At 35.7% G+C, this 18186-nt stretch overlaps 1 protein-coding gene across 1 annotated transcript in view; it reads right to left on the reverse strand.

Moving 5' to 3' along the window:
• Positions 1-18186, reverse strand: part of LOC128878826 (uncharacterized) — a 49767-nt gene that overhangs the window by 20123 nt on the left and 11458 nt on the right. Inside the window, exon 3 of the mRNA XM_054127380.1 lies at positions 15161-15446. Coding sequence (XP_053983355.1) covers positions 15161-15446 — 286 coding nt within the window. The remainder of the gene's footprint in view (positions 1-15160; positions 15447-18186) is intronic.

The raw sequence follows: 18186 nt of genomic DNA on the forward strand, positions 1-18186 counted from the left end.
TTTACTTCCTTTTTATTTATATATAAAACGATAGAAACATTAATAATAATGACATAATAATGGAATAGTATACGTAATTTACATACCGTAATTTAGATCATATAAATATATACAATTTGGTATAGAGCTAAATTTGATTATTTGTCACAATTCAATTTATATTGTATTTATCCAATTTTATGCGGAAAAGAATCTGAAAGTAACTCACTCGACAATGCTCAGCGATGCTCGGGTAGGTTATGTTACGGCGTACGTTTGTTCCCCCTCTACAAATAAATTTGCTATAGGATAATACCGGAACCACCCATGTTGCATTTCTCTTGGACCTCCGTCGCTTCTACTTCTTCCTACAGGAGTTCACACTCCAGTTAGGATAGAGCTCAATGGGCTAGCATGATTGTGTTCAATTTTATTGAATCAAAGAATGTAACACCCCCTTCAAACGTAACATTCCAGTTACCCTCGGAACTCGTCAGAGTAGTGCCCCGATCGCGCTAGAGCGGAGCCGTAGCCACCTCCGCTACAACGCAACCCCCGCCAGCGAGTCACCCCCCCCCCTCGCGCGCCACCCCACGTGACTACCCCCACCCGGCGCAGCGCGTGGGCCCAGGCCTAAATGGGTATAGAAAGGGCTGCGTTCCCAGAAATTGGCAGAATTCTTCGAATTCCTAAGAACTGGCTACCTGCTCTGGACTGCTCCCTTGTGTGGAGAAACCTAGACGTTGCCAGCCCGAGTGCTCCGAGACTAGCTCCCTTGTGTGGGCAAGAATCGGACCGAGGGCAGCTCAAACCTTCGACCTTCGATATATAGAAGATGGACTCCTCAAGCCTACTCTTTATACACTGAGCAGAGGGTAACCAACATCTTCATACCAAAAGTGAGACATGACGGTAATGCGCATGCGTCAAATTCGAGAACTATAGCAAAAATTCCATCTAGATGATAGGCTAACTGCAGCTTTGACCAATGGTCGAAGAGTAGTTCGGCAAACCGTCAAAAATTTCAATTCGCGCCTTTCCCCACTGCTATCGCCCATTGACTGTAGCGCTTGCGCACAATTGCTTACTCGTAACTTTGGCATAGAAGATATTGGTTACGGACTACACTATAGCTTGAGCGATCCATGTACACTCCGGGACAAAAAGATAGCACACTTAAAAATTAACATATTTTTATTTCTTTAACATTACAACCAAGGTTTTGTTTTTATACATTCTTGTAAAATACCTCTATAAACACACACAAATAAAATTGGATTGAATTTCGGCAGTCTATACAATTTTATTCAAAAAAGAAAGAACTGTTAAGGAAATATAGTAGGACAAAATGATAGCACATTTAACTTAAAATTGTGTATAACAATAAATCAACGAATGATATTTAATGCTTAATATCTTATGGCTCCTCCTTTACATTTAATAACAGCCATCATTCTCTTTGGCAAAGATATATGGAGATTTTTAATAATTTTTTGTTTTAATTGCTCCCACTCGTCTTGAATACATTTTTTTAATTCGGCAATATTTCCAAATTGTCTGCCATTTCCATATACATATAGCTCGGGCAAGATTTCCCCAACAATTTTCAATAATGTTAAGGTCGGGTGACCTTGCTGGCCAATCCAAAACGCAAATTTTGTCTCGAGAAAAATATTCTTTTACTACTTTTCCCGTGTGTACTACGGCATTATCCTGCTGAAAAATAAACTTCTCTCCAGCAATTCTGGTGGCGTAAGTGTTTATTTGTTCCTTAATCATTTCCAAGTACATTTTGCTATTTATTTTTCCAGTTATAAGTTTGATTTCTATTTTACCATAGTACCCGATACCGCACCAAATCATCACACCACCACCTCCCGTTTGCCGACGACTCAAAAACTGTTCCACTTTTCGCATATCGTGCAAATAGTAACTCAGACCATCAGGTCCATCTAAGTTAAACCTCTTTCCATCCGCAAATATTATTCTTTGCCATTTCTTTCGCATATGAATATTCTTTTCCGCAAAGTGTAATCGATTCATCTTACGTTGCACAGTTAACCAAGGCTTTTTCTTCAATTTTCTTCGTGTTATGTATTTGCAGTTTTGTAAAACACGTCTCATATTCTTTATATTAGTGCCTCCACCAACACTTTGAGCTATTCGCCTTGCAGTCATCTTAGAATTTCCCGGGCATTTATACTTTGCGGACGTCCAGAACTCTTCTTTTTACCATAATTTTCCGGATTTTCCAAGAAGTTCATTATTACTTTTCGACTTTTATTCATAATTCTTGCTATTTTTGTCACTGAATATTGTTCTTCTTTCAATTTTATTATAGTGTCAATTTCACACTCATTCAATTTCTTTCCGCGACCCATTTTTGCATAATAGTTCGCCTCTTTTTAACAAATATATAACACGAAATAATATCCGGGGCTGATGTTCGCAATTTGCGAGCTTCAGTGTAACTGGAAAGCGTAGATTTACTACATGTGCTATCATTTTGTCCCGCTTGCGAACAATAATGATTACATTTTTTATGTTAGAATCCTGTCGAAGTATATGTTGTGGACGATATTTCGTAAATTGTATACACAGACATGCTCTGAGTTATCAGTAAAAGAAAATATGTATCTTAATTAGCATTTAACACAAAATATGGGAAAATATAAGGTGTGCTATCTTTTTGTCCCGGTGTGTATGTATGGTCGAAGGTTCAAACATAGAGAATAGAAGGAAGTCCGCGCCGCGGTTTAACTACGCGCCCGAACAAAGATCGTGGAAATTATTGTACAAATTTAAAGGTGTTATATTTTGTTAGAAATACACGTTGTTCAGTAAAGGTTTCAAGTGCTCTCAATTCAAAGTAACCTTCAAGTGATATCCCATTACTTAACCAACCACGTTACAAGAAGCAATATTTTCTAATAATTCTGGTTTTAATATATTCGTTACACTTTGGCGGATGCGATTCCAAGGCCTGATGTTGGAAAAAGTATATGTAAACAAATTTCTTCTATAAGAAAAAAAGAAACGCACTTTTATTGTTTATAATGTTTTAAGGCCGAAATTGCAAAATCAGGCCTTGGAGTCAAGTCTAACTCAGCACACAGGGATCACATGCACCCTAATGACAGAAACCGTTATAATAAATAAACTATTATATATTTTAACTTGATTTTATTTTTAATTTCTTAAAAGTGTAGTTTTTAAAGTAGGGTAGAGTATATAAATAAAAAATATAGTAAAGTATGGTAACAAAATTAAAACAGCAATCAAAAATAAGAAAAAGGTTGATTTTATAAAAAATGTATAACTTTTTTATTTATACATCTAAGGCCTCAAAATTTAGTTCTGTTTTCCGCTGATGTAGCACCGCGAGAAAAAAAATATTAATTCAGTGTCCATTGAAAGAAGGTATTTATTTTGAGAACTGAATACAGTAAATTTGTGATAAAGCGAACTTCATGTTACCTTCAAAATACAATAAAAAGTTGATTGTGTAATGAAAATATTATTTTTTTATCAGAATATCATTGAAAAACATAAAAAAACAATTAAAAAAACAGCATGACAACCAATTTGACTCCAAATCGTCGCAACAATCAACAAAAATCTTGTAAAGTGATGTGAATCTGGCACCTGACTTTTCAAAAGTTATTTTTTTTTATAGACAATGATAGTATTTCGTTTGTACTTGATTGTTCCACCAATAGTATCGTTTGTACCTTCATCAATTAATAATTTACAAAAATTCGAAAAATGGTCAGCACCCGATATTCAGATTTTTGAAATCTGTTTTTTCCCTCTTCTTTAGAATCGTTTGTACCCGTTAGTACCGCTTTTCGTTTCGTTTGTACCTCAATAGTTTACATTATACAGCAAATTGTTGATACGCGTAAAAGAGAAGTTCGTCAATTTTCAAGATTTTTAAAATCAATTTTTTGCCGATTCTTTAGAATCGTTTGTACCCGTTTGTACCGATTTTCGTTTCGTTTGTACCTCAATATTACCTGTCTCCAATGCAGAAAAATTAGTCAATAGCATGCCGAGATGTTACGAAGCTATAATTGCAAATGAAGGAGAGTGAACCCACTATTAAGTAAGAGCGTATTAGCTTTTTAAATACACTTTCGATCTACATCACTTTTTTGATAAAAAAGATATTTTTTTCCAGAAATATCGCGTCCACGCTCTGGCATTACAGACTGTACTTAAAATTTATGAAATATGGTTGTGGGGTTCATATGATCCCTGTATGTCGAGTAAGGGTTAAGTTTGCACTGCTAATTAGTATTCTGCAAATCGCGTCTCAATATTCAGTATAATGTCAGTTTGTAATCATTTCCGATTATTTCAGGTCGTAGTAGCGTATTCGTGCCAGCGACAAGTCGAAGTAGAAGCAGATTAACGCTTTGAGTCTAATAATAAGTGTTAATGTGCGCGACGTTTGAATAACGATCATACAATGCTCATGCTTAAGAGACATTTGTAGCATCTGCAGCGGTGAGAAAGTGTTGGATAAATTTTTTCTGTGAAATAGTTTCAAGGAGCAACTCTTTTTTTAATAGCTGTAGAAAATTTAAAAGTCTCAAATGAATTGACAATGACACTTTAAAATGTCCGTATGAAAATTAATTAACTGACAAGGGACATCATTCAATTGTTACACGTAGATTATTAATGAAACTTGGCACACAGGTAAAACATTGAAAAATGTTAGACGCACATCTTTTTGTGTTGGCTGATATTCATGTTTAACCCTTTGCGGTCGTATATCTACTCTCAGCCACCAAAGCTTTTTTATCGTACCGATCGTATGTCTGCTCTTAGCCACCACAGCAAAGAACCATACTAATCTTTGCTGTGGTGGATAAGAATTATACTAATCTTATATTGTATTCATCCATACATCAATTTACACTTTCTCTATATTTTTCTTATTTGAAGTTGAATTCAGGGCATTTTCAATGCCAAGTTTCTTTATTAATGATTAAAGATATTAAGAATTTCATTCTAAAAATAAATAGAAATAAAAACATTCGTGTTAAATTAGAGACTTGACATTAAAAACAAGCTTATAACTATAAGTTTGTTTATTTAAATGTCGTAATTACAAAGATATTCGATTAATTCAAATTTTATATACAGTTGTCTCTGATTGTACCTCCCATACATCCTTAAAATATCTCAAAAATAATATTCCAAAATGGCAAAAAAAAAGTTACCGAAATATACCACATGATGGAGAATTATAAAATATAATTTTTACATAAAAATATAACATTAAGACACATTATTGTGTAAACATACAGTGGGTGTAGAAAGTATTCGTACATCGATCAATTTCCAAAAAAAAACTATGTAAAATCGTAATTTATTTTTTTATTTTTTATTAACTTATTTTTTTATAAACGATGACATTCTGCATATTCTCGGAAATCTCTAAAATAGGTAGAGTACAAAAAAAAACCAGTTATTTATATAAAATTGCAAAATTAACAAGAAAAAAACAATTATTCGATAGAAATATTGAAGCAATAAGTATTCGCACAACTGTTTAATTTTTAAAACTTCATTAAAAAAAATGAAATTTACATTAATTTATAAGTATATAATACTTCTTTCGTGAGATTTAGATTTGATTTTATAATTATTGTAACTCTTTTAAGCATTAAATTAACTAAATTATTAGTTATTCGAAGTGGGATCTCTTCCCATTGGAGTTTCCCATTCCTCTATTGGAGTCATTTTTAAAAGTACTTTCCTGGAAATTTGATGTTTTCTAATTCGCACGGAACAATAAACTAATGTGTTTACGTTACAAACTCTACTGTAAATGGTTCGTCATAAGAGTCGTACAAATACTTATTGCTTCTATACTTTTACCCACTTTTCGCATTTTTTTATTAATTTCACAAATTATATAGACTAGTAAATGTTGTTTGGACTATATCTATCTTAGAGACTTCCGAGAATATGTAAAATATCATTGATTATAAAAAAAGAAGTTAGGAAACTACAATTTCACAGAAAAGTTTTTTGGGAAATTGATCGATGTACGAATACATTCTACACCCACTGTATATCTAAAGTTCACAAAAGGATTAATAAATCTATGTAGTTTATCCTCCACAATCTTGCATATTATGTATCACTGCTTGTTCATCGGAAATTAATTCCGACCAGTACGACACTCATGTCTAAATTTAATACGACCTCAAAGGGTTAAGGGTGAAAATTATCCTTGAAGTTGAGAATGAAATACACTTTTATTAAAATTCTCAAAAACTAACGGAGATAGAAAGAAAACATCAAAAAGGTTTACTTTTTAACGAGCAATAGCAGTATCAAAACAGAGGTGGCGCCATTGTTAACCAATTATATCGCTTTTTTATAAAGATTGCTTGTTAAACATGTTTTTACTGGCTGAAGACTGGTTAGTTCAAAGAACAAGTACAGCCAATTAGAACACATATTTTCTCCATTTTTTGATTTGTTCACAAACAATGAGTAACATACATATTTCTTAAGTGCTAGCATAGGATTTCACACCTAATTTTACGGATTAATTTACAAAAAAGTGATGGAGTTGCTGAACAAATTAATTTTTGGAAAACAAAATATAACCGACCTCGAAAAGATATTAAAACTGCACTAAAAAGTATGAAATAATTTCTATTTCCTTTATATTGAATTATATTGAATAATATATTAAATTTCTATTTTCTTTATATTAAATTATCTAGAGACGCGGCAGCGTCTCGGCGCCAAGTACATGAACAATTATCCGTCACCGCGTATATATGGCGTTGAAGCTACCACGTATCTTTTACAGGAGAGATGGTCCATTCCAACCTAACCTGACATTTCTTTCATGAATATCTCAACATGCCTGCAATATTTTCTAAATTTAAAGGCATTTTTCTTATGTAAACCGCATATAAGCTTTCGAATAAAACCAAAATCAATCAAATCGGTCCACGTACAACTGAGATATCGTAATATCATGTCATGAATCTGTCAGAAACGGTATTTTTTTGTATGATTTTCCCGTCCTCAACCTTTAGCCAATAGGAGCTAAGCAAAAGCCGAGTGTCGTTCGTCGACTCTCAGAATCATTCGGTTCGGCATGGCTCGTCGGCCAGTCAAAAGTTTTTACACTATTGCATTATTAATTATATTTATATCAGCAAAATGTTTTCAATTGAGACTTTTTATTTAGAGTTTAATAACAAATTGCAGCTAGTGTTGTAAAGTGTTGATCAATCTTGACTACAAGGTAAGTTGTCAAAATCTGAATTGTCAGGTACCTTCATTCATACAGACTAGATCCATACTACTAAAGTGTTTTTAATTTAGACTTTTTATGTAAAGCTTATAGAAATGGAGTCATTTTCTCATTTCATCATTATCATTAAAATTTCTTACAGCAAGAAAATAATTGCAGGTATATATAATTATTTATAAATTGAACATTGAAAATTGAATAAATGTTTATAATATATATATATATATATATAATATATATATATATAATATATATAATATATATATATATATATATATATATATATGTCGATAAATAAGAATATATATATATATTCGCTTTTGTTACCCCCTCTCCTTTTATTTTACTATATAAAATTTATAAAAAATAATAAGTTAGACTTCTTATGTAGAGTTTACCGAAATATCAATTTTATTTTTATAAATTTAAAATAAATTCTACATAATAAATGATTTGTAAAAAGAAGTGAGATCCGATAAAAAACTTCAAAAAAGTAAAAAAATTACACCACGTACATGAAAAAATGGAGGACTCAAGGAGTTATCACAGAAAAATAGAAGATCCCTATAAAAAAACTACAAGAAAGTCGTTATCTTTGTAAAAAGAAGTGAGATCCCCATAGAAAACTTCAAAAAAGTAAAAAAATTACGCCATGTACATGAAAAAATGGAGGACTCAAGGAGTCATCAGGAAAAAATTGAAGATCCCCATAAAAAACTACAAGAAAATAAAAAAATATATGAAATCGAAATGAGCTGCCACTACATGGAGGTGCTTTCTCCAGCTAAAATGCTGTGTTGAACAGTGCTGACGTTCAGACCCTAATGACTACTCATACAAAGTGACTGCTCCGGCACTTTGGTGGTAAAATGAAGAGGGTAAATAGCGTATCTGCCACAAACCGAGACTGTTTAATAATTTGCCTAGATTTCCTCAGCCTGGAAGTCAAATGCTTGGCATGGCCAGGCAAGGTCAAGGTGTCGATGAATAAGAATTATTTTAAAACGCTAAATAATGAAAGTGTACTCACATTGTCAGACTTTTAAACTGACAAATTATCTGAAAGCTTGCGAGAGTAAAGGTATTAGCGTCGATGAATGACCTTAAAAATGTTTTAAAACCCAATACAATGAAAGTGTACTCATAATATTGTCAGAGTTTTAAATTGACAAATTACCTGAAAGTTTGTGAAAGAGGAAGTATGAGTATTGATGATGTAAGAATGCCTTGCCTGGCCACGCCAAGCATTTGACTTCCAGGCCACGGACATCTAGGCAAATGTCTAAACAGTCTCAGTTTGTGGTTGATACACTATTTAGCTTCTTCATTTCACCGCCAAAGTGCGGAGCAGTCACTTTGCATGAGTTGTCATTAGGGTCTGAAAGTCAGCACTGTTCAACACAGCATTTTAGCTGCGCATAGTTGGAAAGCACAGAATTTTACATTGTATTACAGAGTGTCGCTATTGCACTGTGCTGGAAAGCACCTCCATGTAGTGGCAGCTTATTTCGATTTCACATATTTTTTTATTCTCTTGTAGGTTTTTACGGGGATCTTCAATTTTTCCATGATGACTCCTTGAGTCCTCCACTTTCTCATGTACTTGGCGTAATTTTTTTACTTTTTTGAAATTTTTTATATTAAATAACCGAGAAAATACCTTGTAACACTATAAGACTCACCCTTGTATTATACATCTTTGAATTTATCTTATCATCTGCTACAGTACTAAGATAATGAAATACCTCATTCCTTTTAAAGAAACATTGATGATCTTGAAATTTCGGAAAATATATCCTTGAAATACTTTTCGCGAAAATAGTAATATTGCTCCATCGAAACTGAAAAGTTTTTAACAGAACAATTTTTGTTTAAGACAACGGACGTATTGTATTTAGGGTAGTCTTTAACTGGTACATCAAATTATGAAAAATTAGTTTTTGATTATCGCTATCAGAACATGTATTCGTACGATCTAAATTAAAAATATGGAAGAAATCATTTAATTCTATATGTATGGCTATCACCTTATTCATTTTCCTGTTCGAAGAAAAACGCATTTACGAATTTCCTTTTCATTCTTGAATCAATTTCATGTACATCGACGTGTAAAAGTTTTCAAACAGATAGATTTATCACCTTAGATTTCGAAACTGAGATTTAACCTAATTTTAACTTACTTTGCGTATAAGAGTATGATAAATGTGTTACGAGCCGGAGGGGGCGGCTGCGTAGCCGGGGTTTTTCTATTGGAATATGGTTTTGTTAATGGCTTGACCAGTGTTGTTAGGCAACACTGGGTGCCTTAAGGAAGTAGACGCGGAGACGAACCTACGTATGGCTAACGCAGGGAGCTCCAGGAGGTTGGTTATCGAGGACGAACCCACGTATGGCTAACGTGGGGAGCCTCAGGAAATGTTAGTATTAGGCCTCGTAACAGTTTTTGATGTACCTCGAGCGGCAAAGGTGCACCTTAATGGGTACTGGACTGGGTATTATAATTGATCAACACTAATTAAAAATGATTATATATATATATATATGTTCTGATATGCACCAGAACTTACAATTGTTATGAGAGTAATTGTCGCGGTGTACTAATGGTAATAAGCTAAGTTGTTACAAATATGAACTGAGTTGAAAGTGTAGTTTCGATTCCGCAAAGCAAGAATCTAATCCTTTTCGGTTTTCACGAACGGGAGCAAACGGGGGACGACTACAACGATAAAATAATGCCTAACAGTAGACTACGTACTGTATGGTTAAGATTTTGCTCGAAGGGGACTTGAACCCGATCTCACTAAGTTTTCTCGTGTCGACAATTCGTAAGAGCACGCACAGACGTGTACGGAACCCTTTCTAGACTTTGACTAGACCCGATATGCCTTCATCGTCACCCTTTTTATACTCAAAAATCATAGGCCAAGGGGTGGCAGGGAAGTACATTGCACGATTCCGAGATTTCCGAGGGACTACGCCCTAGCTTCGCATTGGTCTCGAATTCCTATGTCTACGCGAAGAATACCGGGTGCGCACATCCGACTCCAAATTAGGAAATTTAGAACGGGAACGTAACAAATGAAAGAAAACAGTGCAAAAAATAAACTCTGTTTATAATCTCGTAACTACATACTTAAAAGATTGTTAAAGTAGCGAGTTCAAAAGTTTCCAGACACTTCGTCTTACGTAAGAAAGTTATACTTTATCTTCCAATACAATGAACTAATTATGTATTTTACTGTTAACCATTAATGATATTATATAACCATGTCTTTTGCACTGATAATAGTAGCAGAACGACGAGGCATACAGTCGATTTCAATTCAAAACACTATCTGAATGGATTTTATTTTCATTCTTCTCTGACATTTTTAAATAGTTCTGTTTTGTTTGAATGCTGAAATTTATTTACGCGTTGCTTTAACTCTCAGGGATTGAGCTGATCAAGTTAATACTTTCATACTTTACGGTTACAGCCATTGTTTGTCCACAATCGTAGTGTGTTATGAGCAGTTATCGAATTGTAAGACTGAGGTTTTTACTGTTTCTCTTTCTGCATATTGCAATAGGTTTTTGATTAAAATATTCCGACACATTACACTGTTCATCATTCCTCTGATTTTCACAAGTGGACTGACTTCTTGACCGAAAAATATTCCTCAGATCACTAAGTTTCTTGCATCATGATTTACTGTTTGTACTTTGTATTTTATATTAGTCTGTTCTCCAACTAGATGTTCCACATATGCTTTTTGTTTGTGTGTGTTTATCTAGAGACGCGGTAGCGTCTCGACGTCAAGTACATGAAAAAATAGCCTCCCCGTATATGCCTGGCGCTGGCGCTACCGCGTATCTTTTACTCGAGAAAACGCGATTCCAACCTAACCCGAAACTTCTGTCATTAATATCTCGTCACGCCTGCTGTATTTTCTAAATCCAAAGGCATTTTTCTAATGTAAATCGCACATAAGCTTTCGAATAAAACCAAAATCGATAAAATCGATCCATGAACGACAGAGATATCGTAATATCATATCATGAATGTGTCAAAAACGGCAGCGTTTTTCTTTTCCTTTGACAAGGAATTTTTCGGCAACACTTAGTCAATAGGAACTAAGCCTGTTCGTCGATTCGTCGACTCTCGGAATCAGTCGGCAAGGCTCGTCGGTCGGAATTGTAATATGGCTGTCACTCATGCCGCTCGTTTATTTCTAACCTGTAACTGTCAGTTTGCATTTGTGACATTTGGTTTCTTGCAACAAGACTTTCTGACATGCATTGTGCGTACTTTTGAAAACTTAAAGGACAGAAACTGGAATTATAATAGAATAAAATGTGCGTTATCAATAGTGGATCTCTTTGTACATTTTCCCACTTTATTTATTAACATTTAAATTTGTTACAACAAGATTTTCTGCCACGCGCTGTGCATACTCGTGAATTTTATTCTAATACAATAAATTGTGCGTTACACATAGCGGATCTCTTTCTTTATTTCTCATTTCATTTTTAACATTTCAATTTCTAGCAACAAGACATTTTGCGATGCGTTGTGTGTACTTTGGAAACATAAAAGACTGAAACTGGTATTATAATATAATAAATTGTGGGTTAGAAATAGTGTAGACCTTTTTTTTCATTTCATACTTCATTTTTAACATTTAAGTTTGTTACAACAAGACTTTTTGCCATGCGTTATGTGTGTTTTTGAAAACTTAAGGGACTGAATCTGGTATTGTAATATAATAAGTTGTGCGTTATTCATATGATATTAATTTTATTTGTAAATAACACATACAAACCTTATTTTACTTGCAAATTAATGTAGAGCTTAAAATAAAAATACATTTGTCTTTTATTATAGTAAACATAGAGTCTACAATATACATAATGTGTCTGAAGCTAGATATAGGAAAGAGACCAGCTTCAGTTCTTTAAGTTTCCAAAAGTATACAGAACGCATGGCAAGATGTCTCACTGCAAGAAATTTAAATGTTAAAGATGAAGTGAGAAATGAAAAAAAAGAAATCAACTATTTGTAACGCATAATTTATTGTATTAGAATAAAGTTCAGAAGTACGCAGAACGCAGAAAGTCTTGTTGCAAGAAATTCGAATGTTAAAGATAAAGCGAGAAATGAAAAAAGGAATCCACTATCTGTAACGCACAATTTATCGTATTGCAATATCAATTTCAGTCCTTAGAATTTTCAAAAGTACACACAATGCATGGCAGAAAGTTTTGTTGCAAGAAATTTAAATAATGATAAAATGAACAGAGATCCACTATTTGTAACACATAATTTATTGTATTACAATAATATAGAAAAAGAGAGGTCAGACTTAGTCCTTTAATTTCTCAAAAGTACCCACGACACATGACAGAAAGTTTTGTTGCATTTAAATGTTACTGATAAAGTGATTACATTTTTTCTTTCTTCCTGCAATGCGTTCCGCGTACTTTGAAAACCTTAAAAGATTCAAACTGATCTCCCATTTTCTATTATTTGAAGTCATTCCCTATACAAATTATCTTTCTAAAAAGAAGTGAGATCCCCATAAAAAACTTCAAAAAAGTAAAAAAATTACACCAAGTACATGAAAAAGTGGAGGACTTAAAGAGTAATCATAGAAAAATAGAAGATTAGAAGAATAGAAGAATAGAAGATCCCCTTAAAAAAATTCAAGAAAGTAGAAAAAGATGTGAAATCGAAATGAGCAGCCAGTACATGAAGCTCCTTTCCAGTAAAGTGCAAGGTGACACTGTGTAACATAATATCAAATGCTGTGTTCAACAGTGCAGACGTTCAGACCCTAATGACAACTCATGTAAACTGACTGCTCCGCACTTTGGCGGTGAAATGAAGAAGCTAAACTTATGTATCAACCACAAACTGAGACTGTTTAGACATTTGCCTAGATGTCCGTGGCCTGGAAGTCAAATGCTTGACGTGACCAGGCAAGGTCAAGGTTTTGATGAATAAGAATTATTTTAAAATGTAAAATAATGAAAATGTACTCATATTATAAGCGTTTTAAACTGACAAAGTATCTGAAAGCCTGTGAGAGGAGAGGTATCTGCGTCAATGAGTGTCCTTAAAAATATTTTAAAACACAATAAAATGATTATGTACTCATATTGTCAAAGTTTTAAATTGACAAATTACGTGAAAGTCTGCGAGAGAGAAAGTATGGGTATTGATGATCTGAGAATGCTTTGCCTGGCCACGCCAAGCATTTGACTTCCAGGTGTAGTCGACTACACTACCCACTGTGCTATTGTCCGCCCCCGCACATATGCTTGCTTGTTTTGATTTAAATGCATGGGGCTCTCTTTCTCCCATATTGCACTACTATGCGTGTTCGGGATAAAATGGGGTATTGAAAGAAACCATGCACACTCGTTTCACGCCAAGAAACCGGACTTTATTAATCGAAGGATGAAAATCAAAATGTCCGAAGACTCGTAACATAGGATTCTCATCCGGATGAGAATTACCTTATGGGACGACTGTCCGGTCGGAATTGAATTCGTTTGGCGAAGTAACGACCGACGATACCTCACAATGCCCCTTCCTCGTCTTCGTTGCCACGCCTTGGCGCCCAAGGGGCGCGCTGACTGGGCCCCGATCTTAGGAACAAGGCCCAATCAGGGCGCCTTTCGTCCTACGCTCACCCCCGTCGCGGTGTCTTCCCCACAACCTCGAAACTAGGGGTAGGTGGTCGCCTGATGACTGACGGAAGGCCCAACGCCCTCGTGGGGTTTTCCGAATTTATGGCATGGCCGGCCGCCGAGCCTGGGAACCATGCGGAATTCTAAAGACCTCGAAACGGTCACATCTGGCTTGATATTGACGGCAATTAGCTATAAACCAAAAGCGACATATTTCGCGAGCATGTCATAAACTATTGTTGGCCCTCCGTTCAGTTTTCGCGTCGCTCGAGAAAGAATATTAACGACCTAACGGCACATGATTACAAAGGAGCCTAAATTCTGCCGACACTCGAGTTCTATCCGGAACAATGTGTACATGGAGTTATTGCACTTATCTGATTCTTTCTCATATTTTTCCATTACTTTATTTTACGCCATAGGCTTTTCTATGTTTTATATTTGTTAACCGGACCTAACCCAACCATGAAAAATCGGGATTCGAACTCAGGCTCTCAGCGTGATAGTTGATAACGTTACGCACTGCTTCCACACATATCCTTTGCCATAGTCTCTAAATAAATTACATTTTGACTCGTCTGAGAATGCATATTTTTCCAGTCTTCAACTATAAAATGCAAATATTTTTTGTAAGAGAAAACCTAATGGTTTGAGGAATATTTTTCCCCCAACAAGTCGGCTGAGTTGTAGAAATTAAACAAATTATGAACTGTGTAACGTATCGGGATATTTCATACAAAAATCTATTACAACATTCAGTAGATTCCTACTTGATCGTATCAACAGAGCATTCTACATTAACAACAGTGCATATAAATGATAAATTGAAAATACTAATCAATAGACTGCGGAACTTTATACATTTATAGGAAATTTGAATGTGCAAGACCCTACAAAATGCAAACAATATGCAAGAATATAAAAATAATTGAAAGTAAAGTTCATGTTATAATATTTACAGAATAAAATAAATTCCTATTTAGGTTCAATTTTTGTAGGGACGTTCGCGAAGATTTTATTTTGCATAAAGATCCGCAGTCTACTAATCAATGACTGCTGTCCTCTCGATAATGTATCTATGATATTCAATAACTCAATTAAGAGTCATCTTTCTAAAACTTTAGTGTTATTCGCATCATCGTTTCTTTCTGGTAAGAATGAAATTGACTATTAATTCTATCTTAATTGTCTCTTAATTTTAATTTTAATACTTACACAACCGACAACTCTACGTCCTTGTCTTTGCCAGACTTTAGCCGCTTCTCTGGTCGGAGAATGGCTGACCAGCAGCACTCTAGGCCAGGATGAAGCGCAGTGGCCGCTGGATCGACGAACAGTACCATGCTGCCATTCTCCTCCCGAACAAGACTCGTCAAATAAATATCGTTCGAGCAATTTTCGAATTTCTCCTTCTTCACGTAGGAGCGAATCGCCGCGTCCAGCGGCTCCTTCGACAGCATCTGGCATCTCGGATTCCATACCAGGTACCCGTCCACCAATCCTGCGAAACGCAATGAGTCGTTCACTATAGCTTTTCGATTTCCGATTATACCGGGTACATATTACACTCTCAGACCAAAAGATAACGCACGAGTAATATTGTTGCGCCGGGGGGTTGAAGCACGAGAATTCATTTTAATCAAATATAAAGTTTATTAACAAACTATAACTTTTAAACAATTTAACGATAATATAACGATAATCTTGGAGACTTGTAACGAAACGTCTTCTCTCTTTGAGTTCTCGAATCGCTCTCTATTATTTTAAAAGTTTGCCGCTTCCTGGCAACCGGAAGCGCGGGAACTCGTTTCCGCAACTTCACATCGTCGCAACATCTTCACACCGTCGCGACGATGTAATTCGGAACTGTAGTGCGGCATCTTCATACCGTCGCAACAATATTTCAATATTTTGAACGATACGAGGGTCAAACATGTAGGATTCTCGAGGAATGGGGAAGGTTCAAAAGTGCTTTACTTGTTGGTTACATATACATTATATTAAAACCACGCAGCTCGCAATACAGAAACTAATCGCTAAGACTGATCGCTAAAGACTAACTCACTCGTCGAACTTCCATACGTTTATATCCATTCATGTAGTATCCGCGCCTCCCATACCCAACAATAAGGAGTCAAATAAGAACACGAAACGTAGGGTACGAGATTGGTAGCGTAGGTAAAGCGGTCGACTGTGGATCCGAGGATCGTGGGTTCGAATCCCCGTGCCTTATTTTTCGTTTAGACTTCTACATTCATCCCTTTGCATTCATCTCGCTAACACTCTGTTCCACGGATCCATCGGTTACACTCACACAACGTTTATTCTTCGCTATCATTTGGCTTTCGGCGTCGGTCATCGATGAGCTCATATAAACATTCATACTATCCTATCATTCGATCTTAAACATTCTTTTAACACGCTTTCTCGGTCAAACGAACTTCCAAACATATTGGCGCCGGTCTGTCGCGACATGACCCGGTCGCTCTCACGCAACACACACACGCACACGCACTCGCCACTCACCCCACAAACATGTCGAGGGCAGTGTCGTATAAAGGGTGAATCATGTATCTTGTTCTTCTATTTATTCTATTTTAGTTCTTCTGATATTTTATTTTGACAAAAGTAAGGTTTCAGGTCGAATGTCAATATTTGTATTTGAAGAATCTGATCTTAAAACCGTTTTTGGGCTAAAATGGAACAGGGCACTGTGATTAGGTAGCGAAGGTAATGAAATTCTGAAGCTGAATGACGAAGATAAAAATGATAAAATATGTTTTTAAATGTCACTGTGTTTCTCGAGATTTTTAACCGACTTCGAAAAGGAGGAGGTTACTCAATTTGACACGTTTTTTTTTTATGTATGTTACTCGATTACGCCCTGACGGTTTGACCAATCGGGATGAAACCTGTTGCATCTTGTAGAGCATGTCTCCGGACTGGTCCCATTACCAACAAATTTTGGGATTTCTCATTTTTTACTGTTTTTTTTTTGTAAAAAAAAAACGAAAAATTTTGTATTACTTCTTATTCCGAAACGAATTGACCAATCGGATTGAATCTTCTTGCATTTGGTAGGGTTTCATTGCCTCTTAAACGTGTTACGAGCCAGGGCGATAGCGACGCGCGTGTGAGCCCTGCGAGTGGGATGAATTCAAGAATCGGAGAAGATACGATTAGTCCTGTTTATTTCAATGGATCCAAAGATTGAGGATGGAGTAGAAATCGCAGACGACTCTGACGCAAAGTCAGATAGCTGCTGGGAATTGGTATCTCCCGGTAAAGGGTAACCGTAGGGTCGGTATCTCCCCGTAAAGGGTAACCGTTGGGAAGGTTAGGTAAAGAATAAGAAAGGACAGATTGGTATCTCCCAATTAAGGGTAACCGTAGGATCGGTATCTCCCGGTAAAGGGTAACCGTTGGTGAGGTTAGGTAAGGATTGAATCGTATCGTTGGAATATAATACGCGTCGTGGATAAAGCCTCGCAACTATTAATTCTAAGCAAATAATAACTCGAGCGGTAAAGTTATTATGTTGTGGGGTCGTTACTCTGGTTAGGATTGCTTATTCCAATGGTGAAGGTTTAATAATGATTTAACAGACCTTTTAAGGTTAACAAATGATTATATATTCAAAACTGAATAATTCTAATAATACAATTGTACAGTGTCGTGTTGTCGCGATTAGTGTATGAATTTAATTACCTAATTGTTGCACGGTGTTAACGCACTGGCGATGCGGGGGTCGAGAATGCTTCTATGCCGTAATAGATTTTGTACCGTCCTCGCGGATCTATATAGTTAATGTTGATCGAAAGGGATCTGAAGCCCGATCTCACTGAAGCGCAATTCTGAAGAGGATCGACGCGACTTTACCAAGTAACTCTTTCGTACTAATCCCGCGAGTAACGAAAATCATGGATTTATATACCCCTAGATATTGGTGGGGATACGTCAGTGATTCCCATATATGGAAATTTGGCGGTTGCGATTTTCGTTACTCAGAGGTGAACATCTGTGGGGCTTTAGGGAAAGTTTAGATAAAGGGTTACCCACGCAACGCGAGTTAAAAGATGATTATGAGAAAAGTATGGTACAGCTGCAGGGTGCACTTTGGTAAGAATCCACATTCCAAGGGGTAGATAAAATAAATGAACGCGAGCTTCGAAAAGTACGGGTGTACATACGTAACAAACGCTTAAAAAGACATTTGACCTACTTTCATTTTTTACCACTTT

Source organism: Hylaeus volcanicus, chromosome 6, assembly GCF_026283585.1.
Source record: "Hylaeus volcanicus isolate JK05 chromosome 6, UHH_iyHylVolc1.0_haploid, whole genome shotgun sequence".
Taxonomy (NCBI): Eukaryota; Metazoa; Arthropoda; class Insecta; order Hymenoptera; family Colletidae; genus Hylaeus; species Hylaeus volcanicus.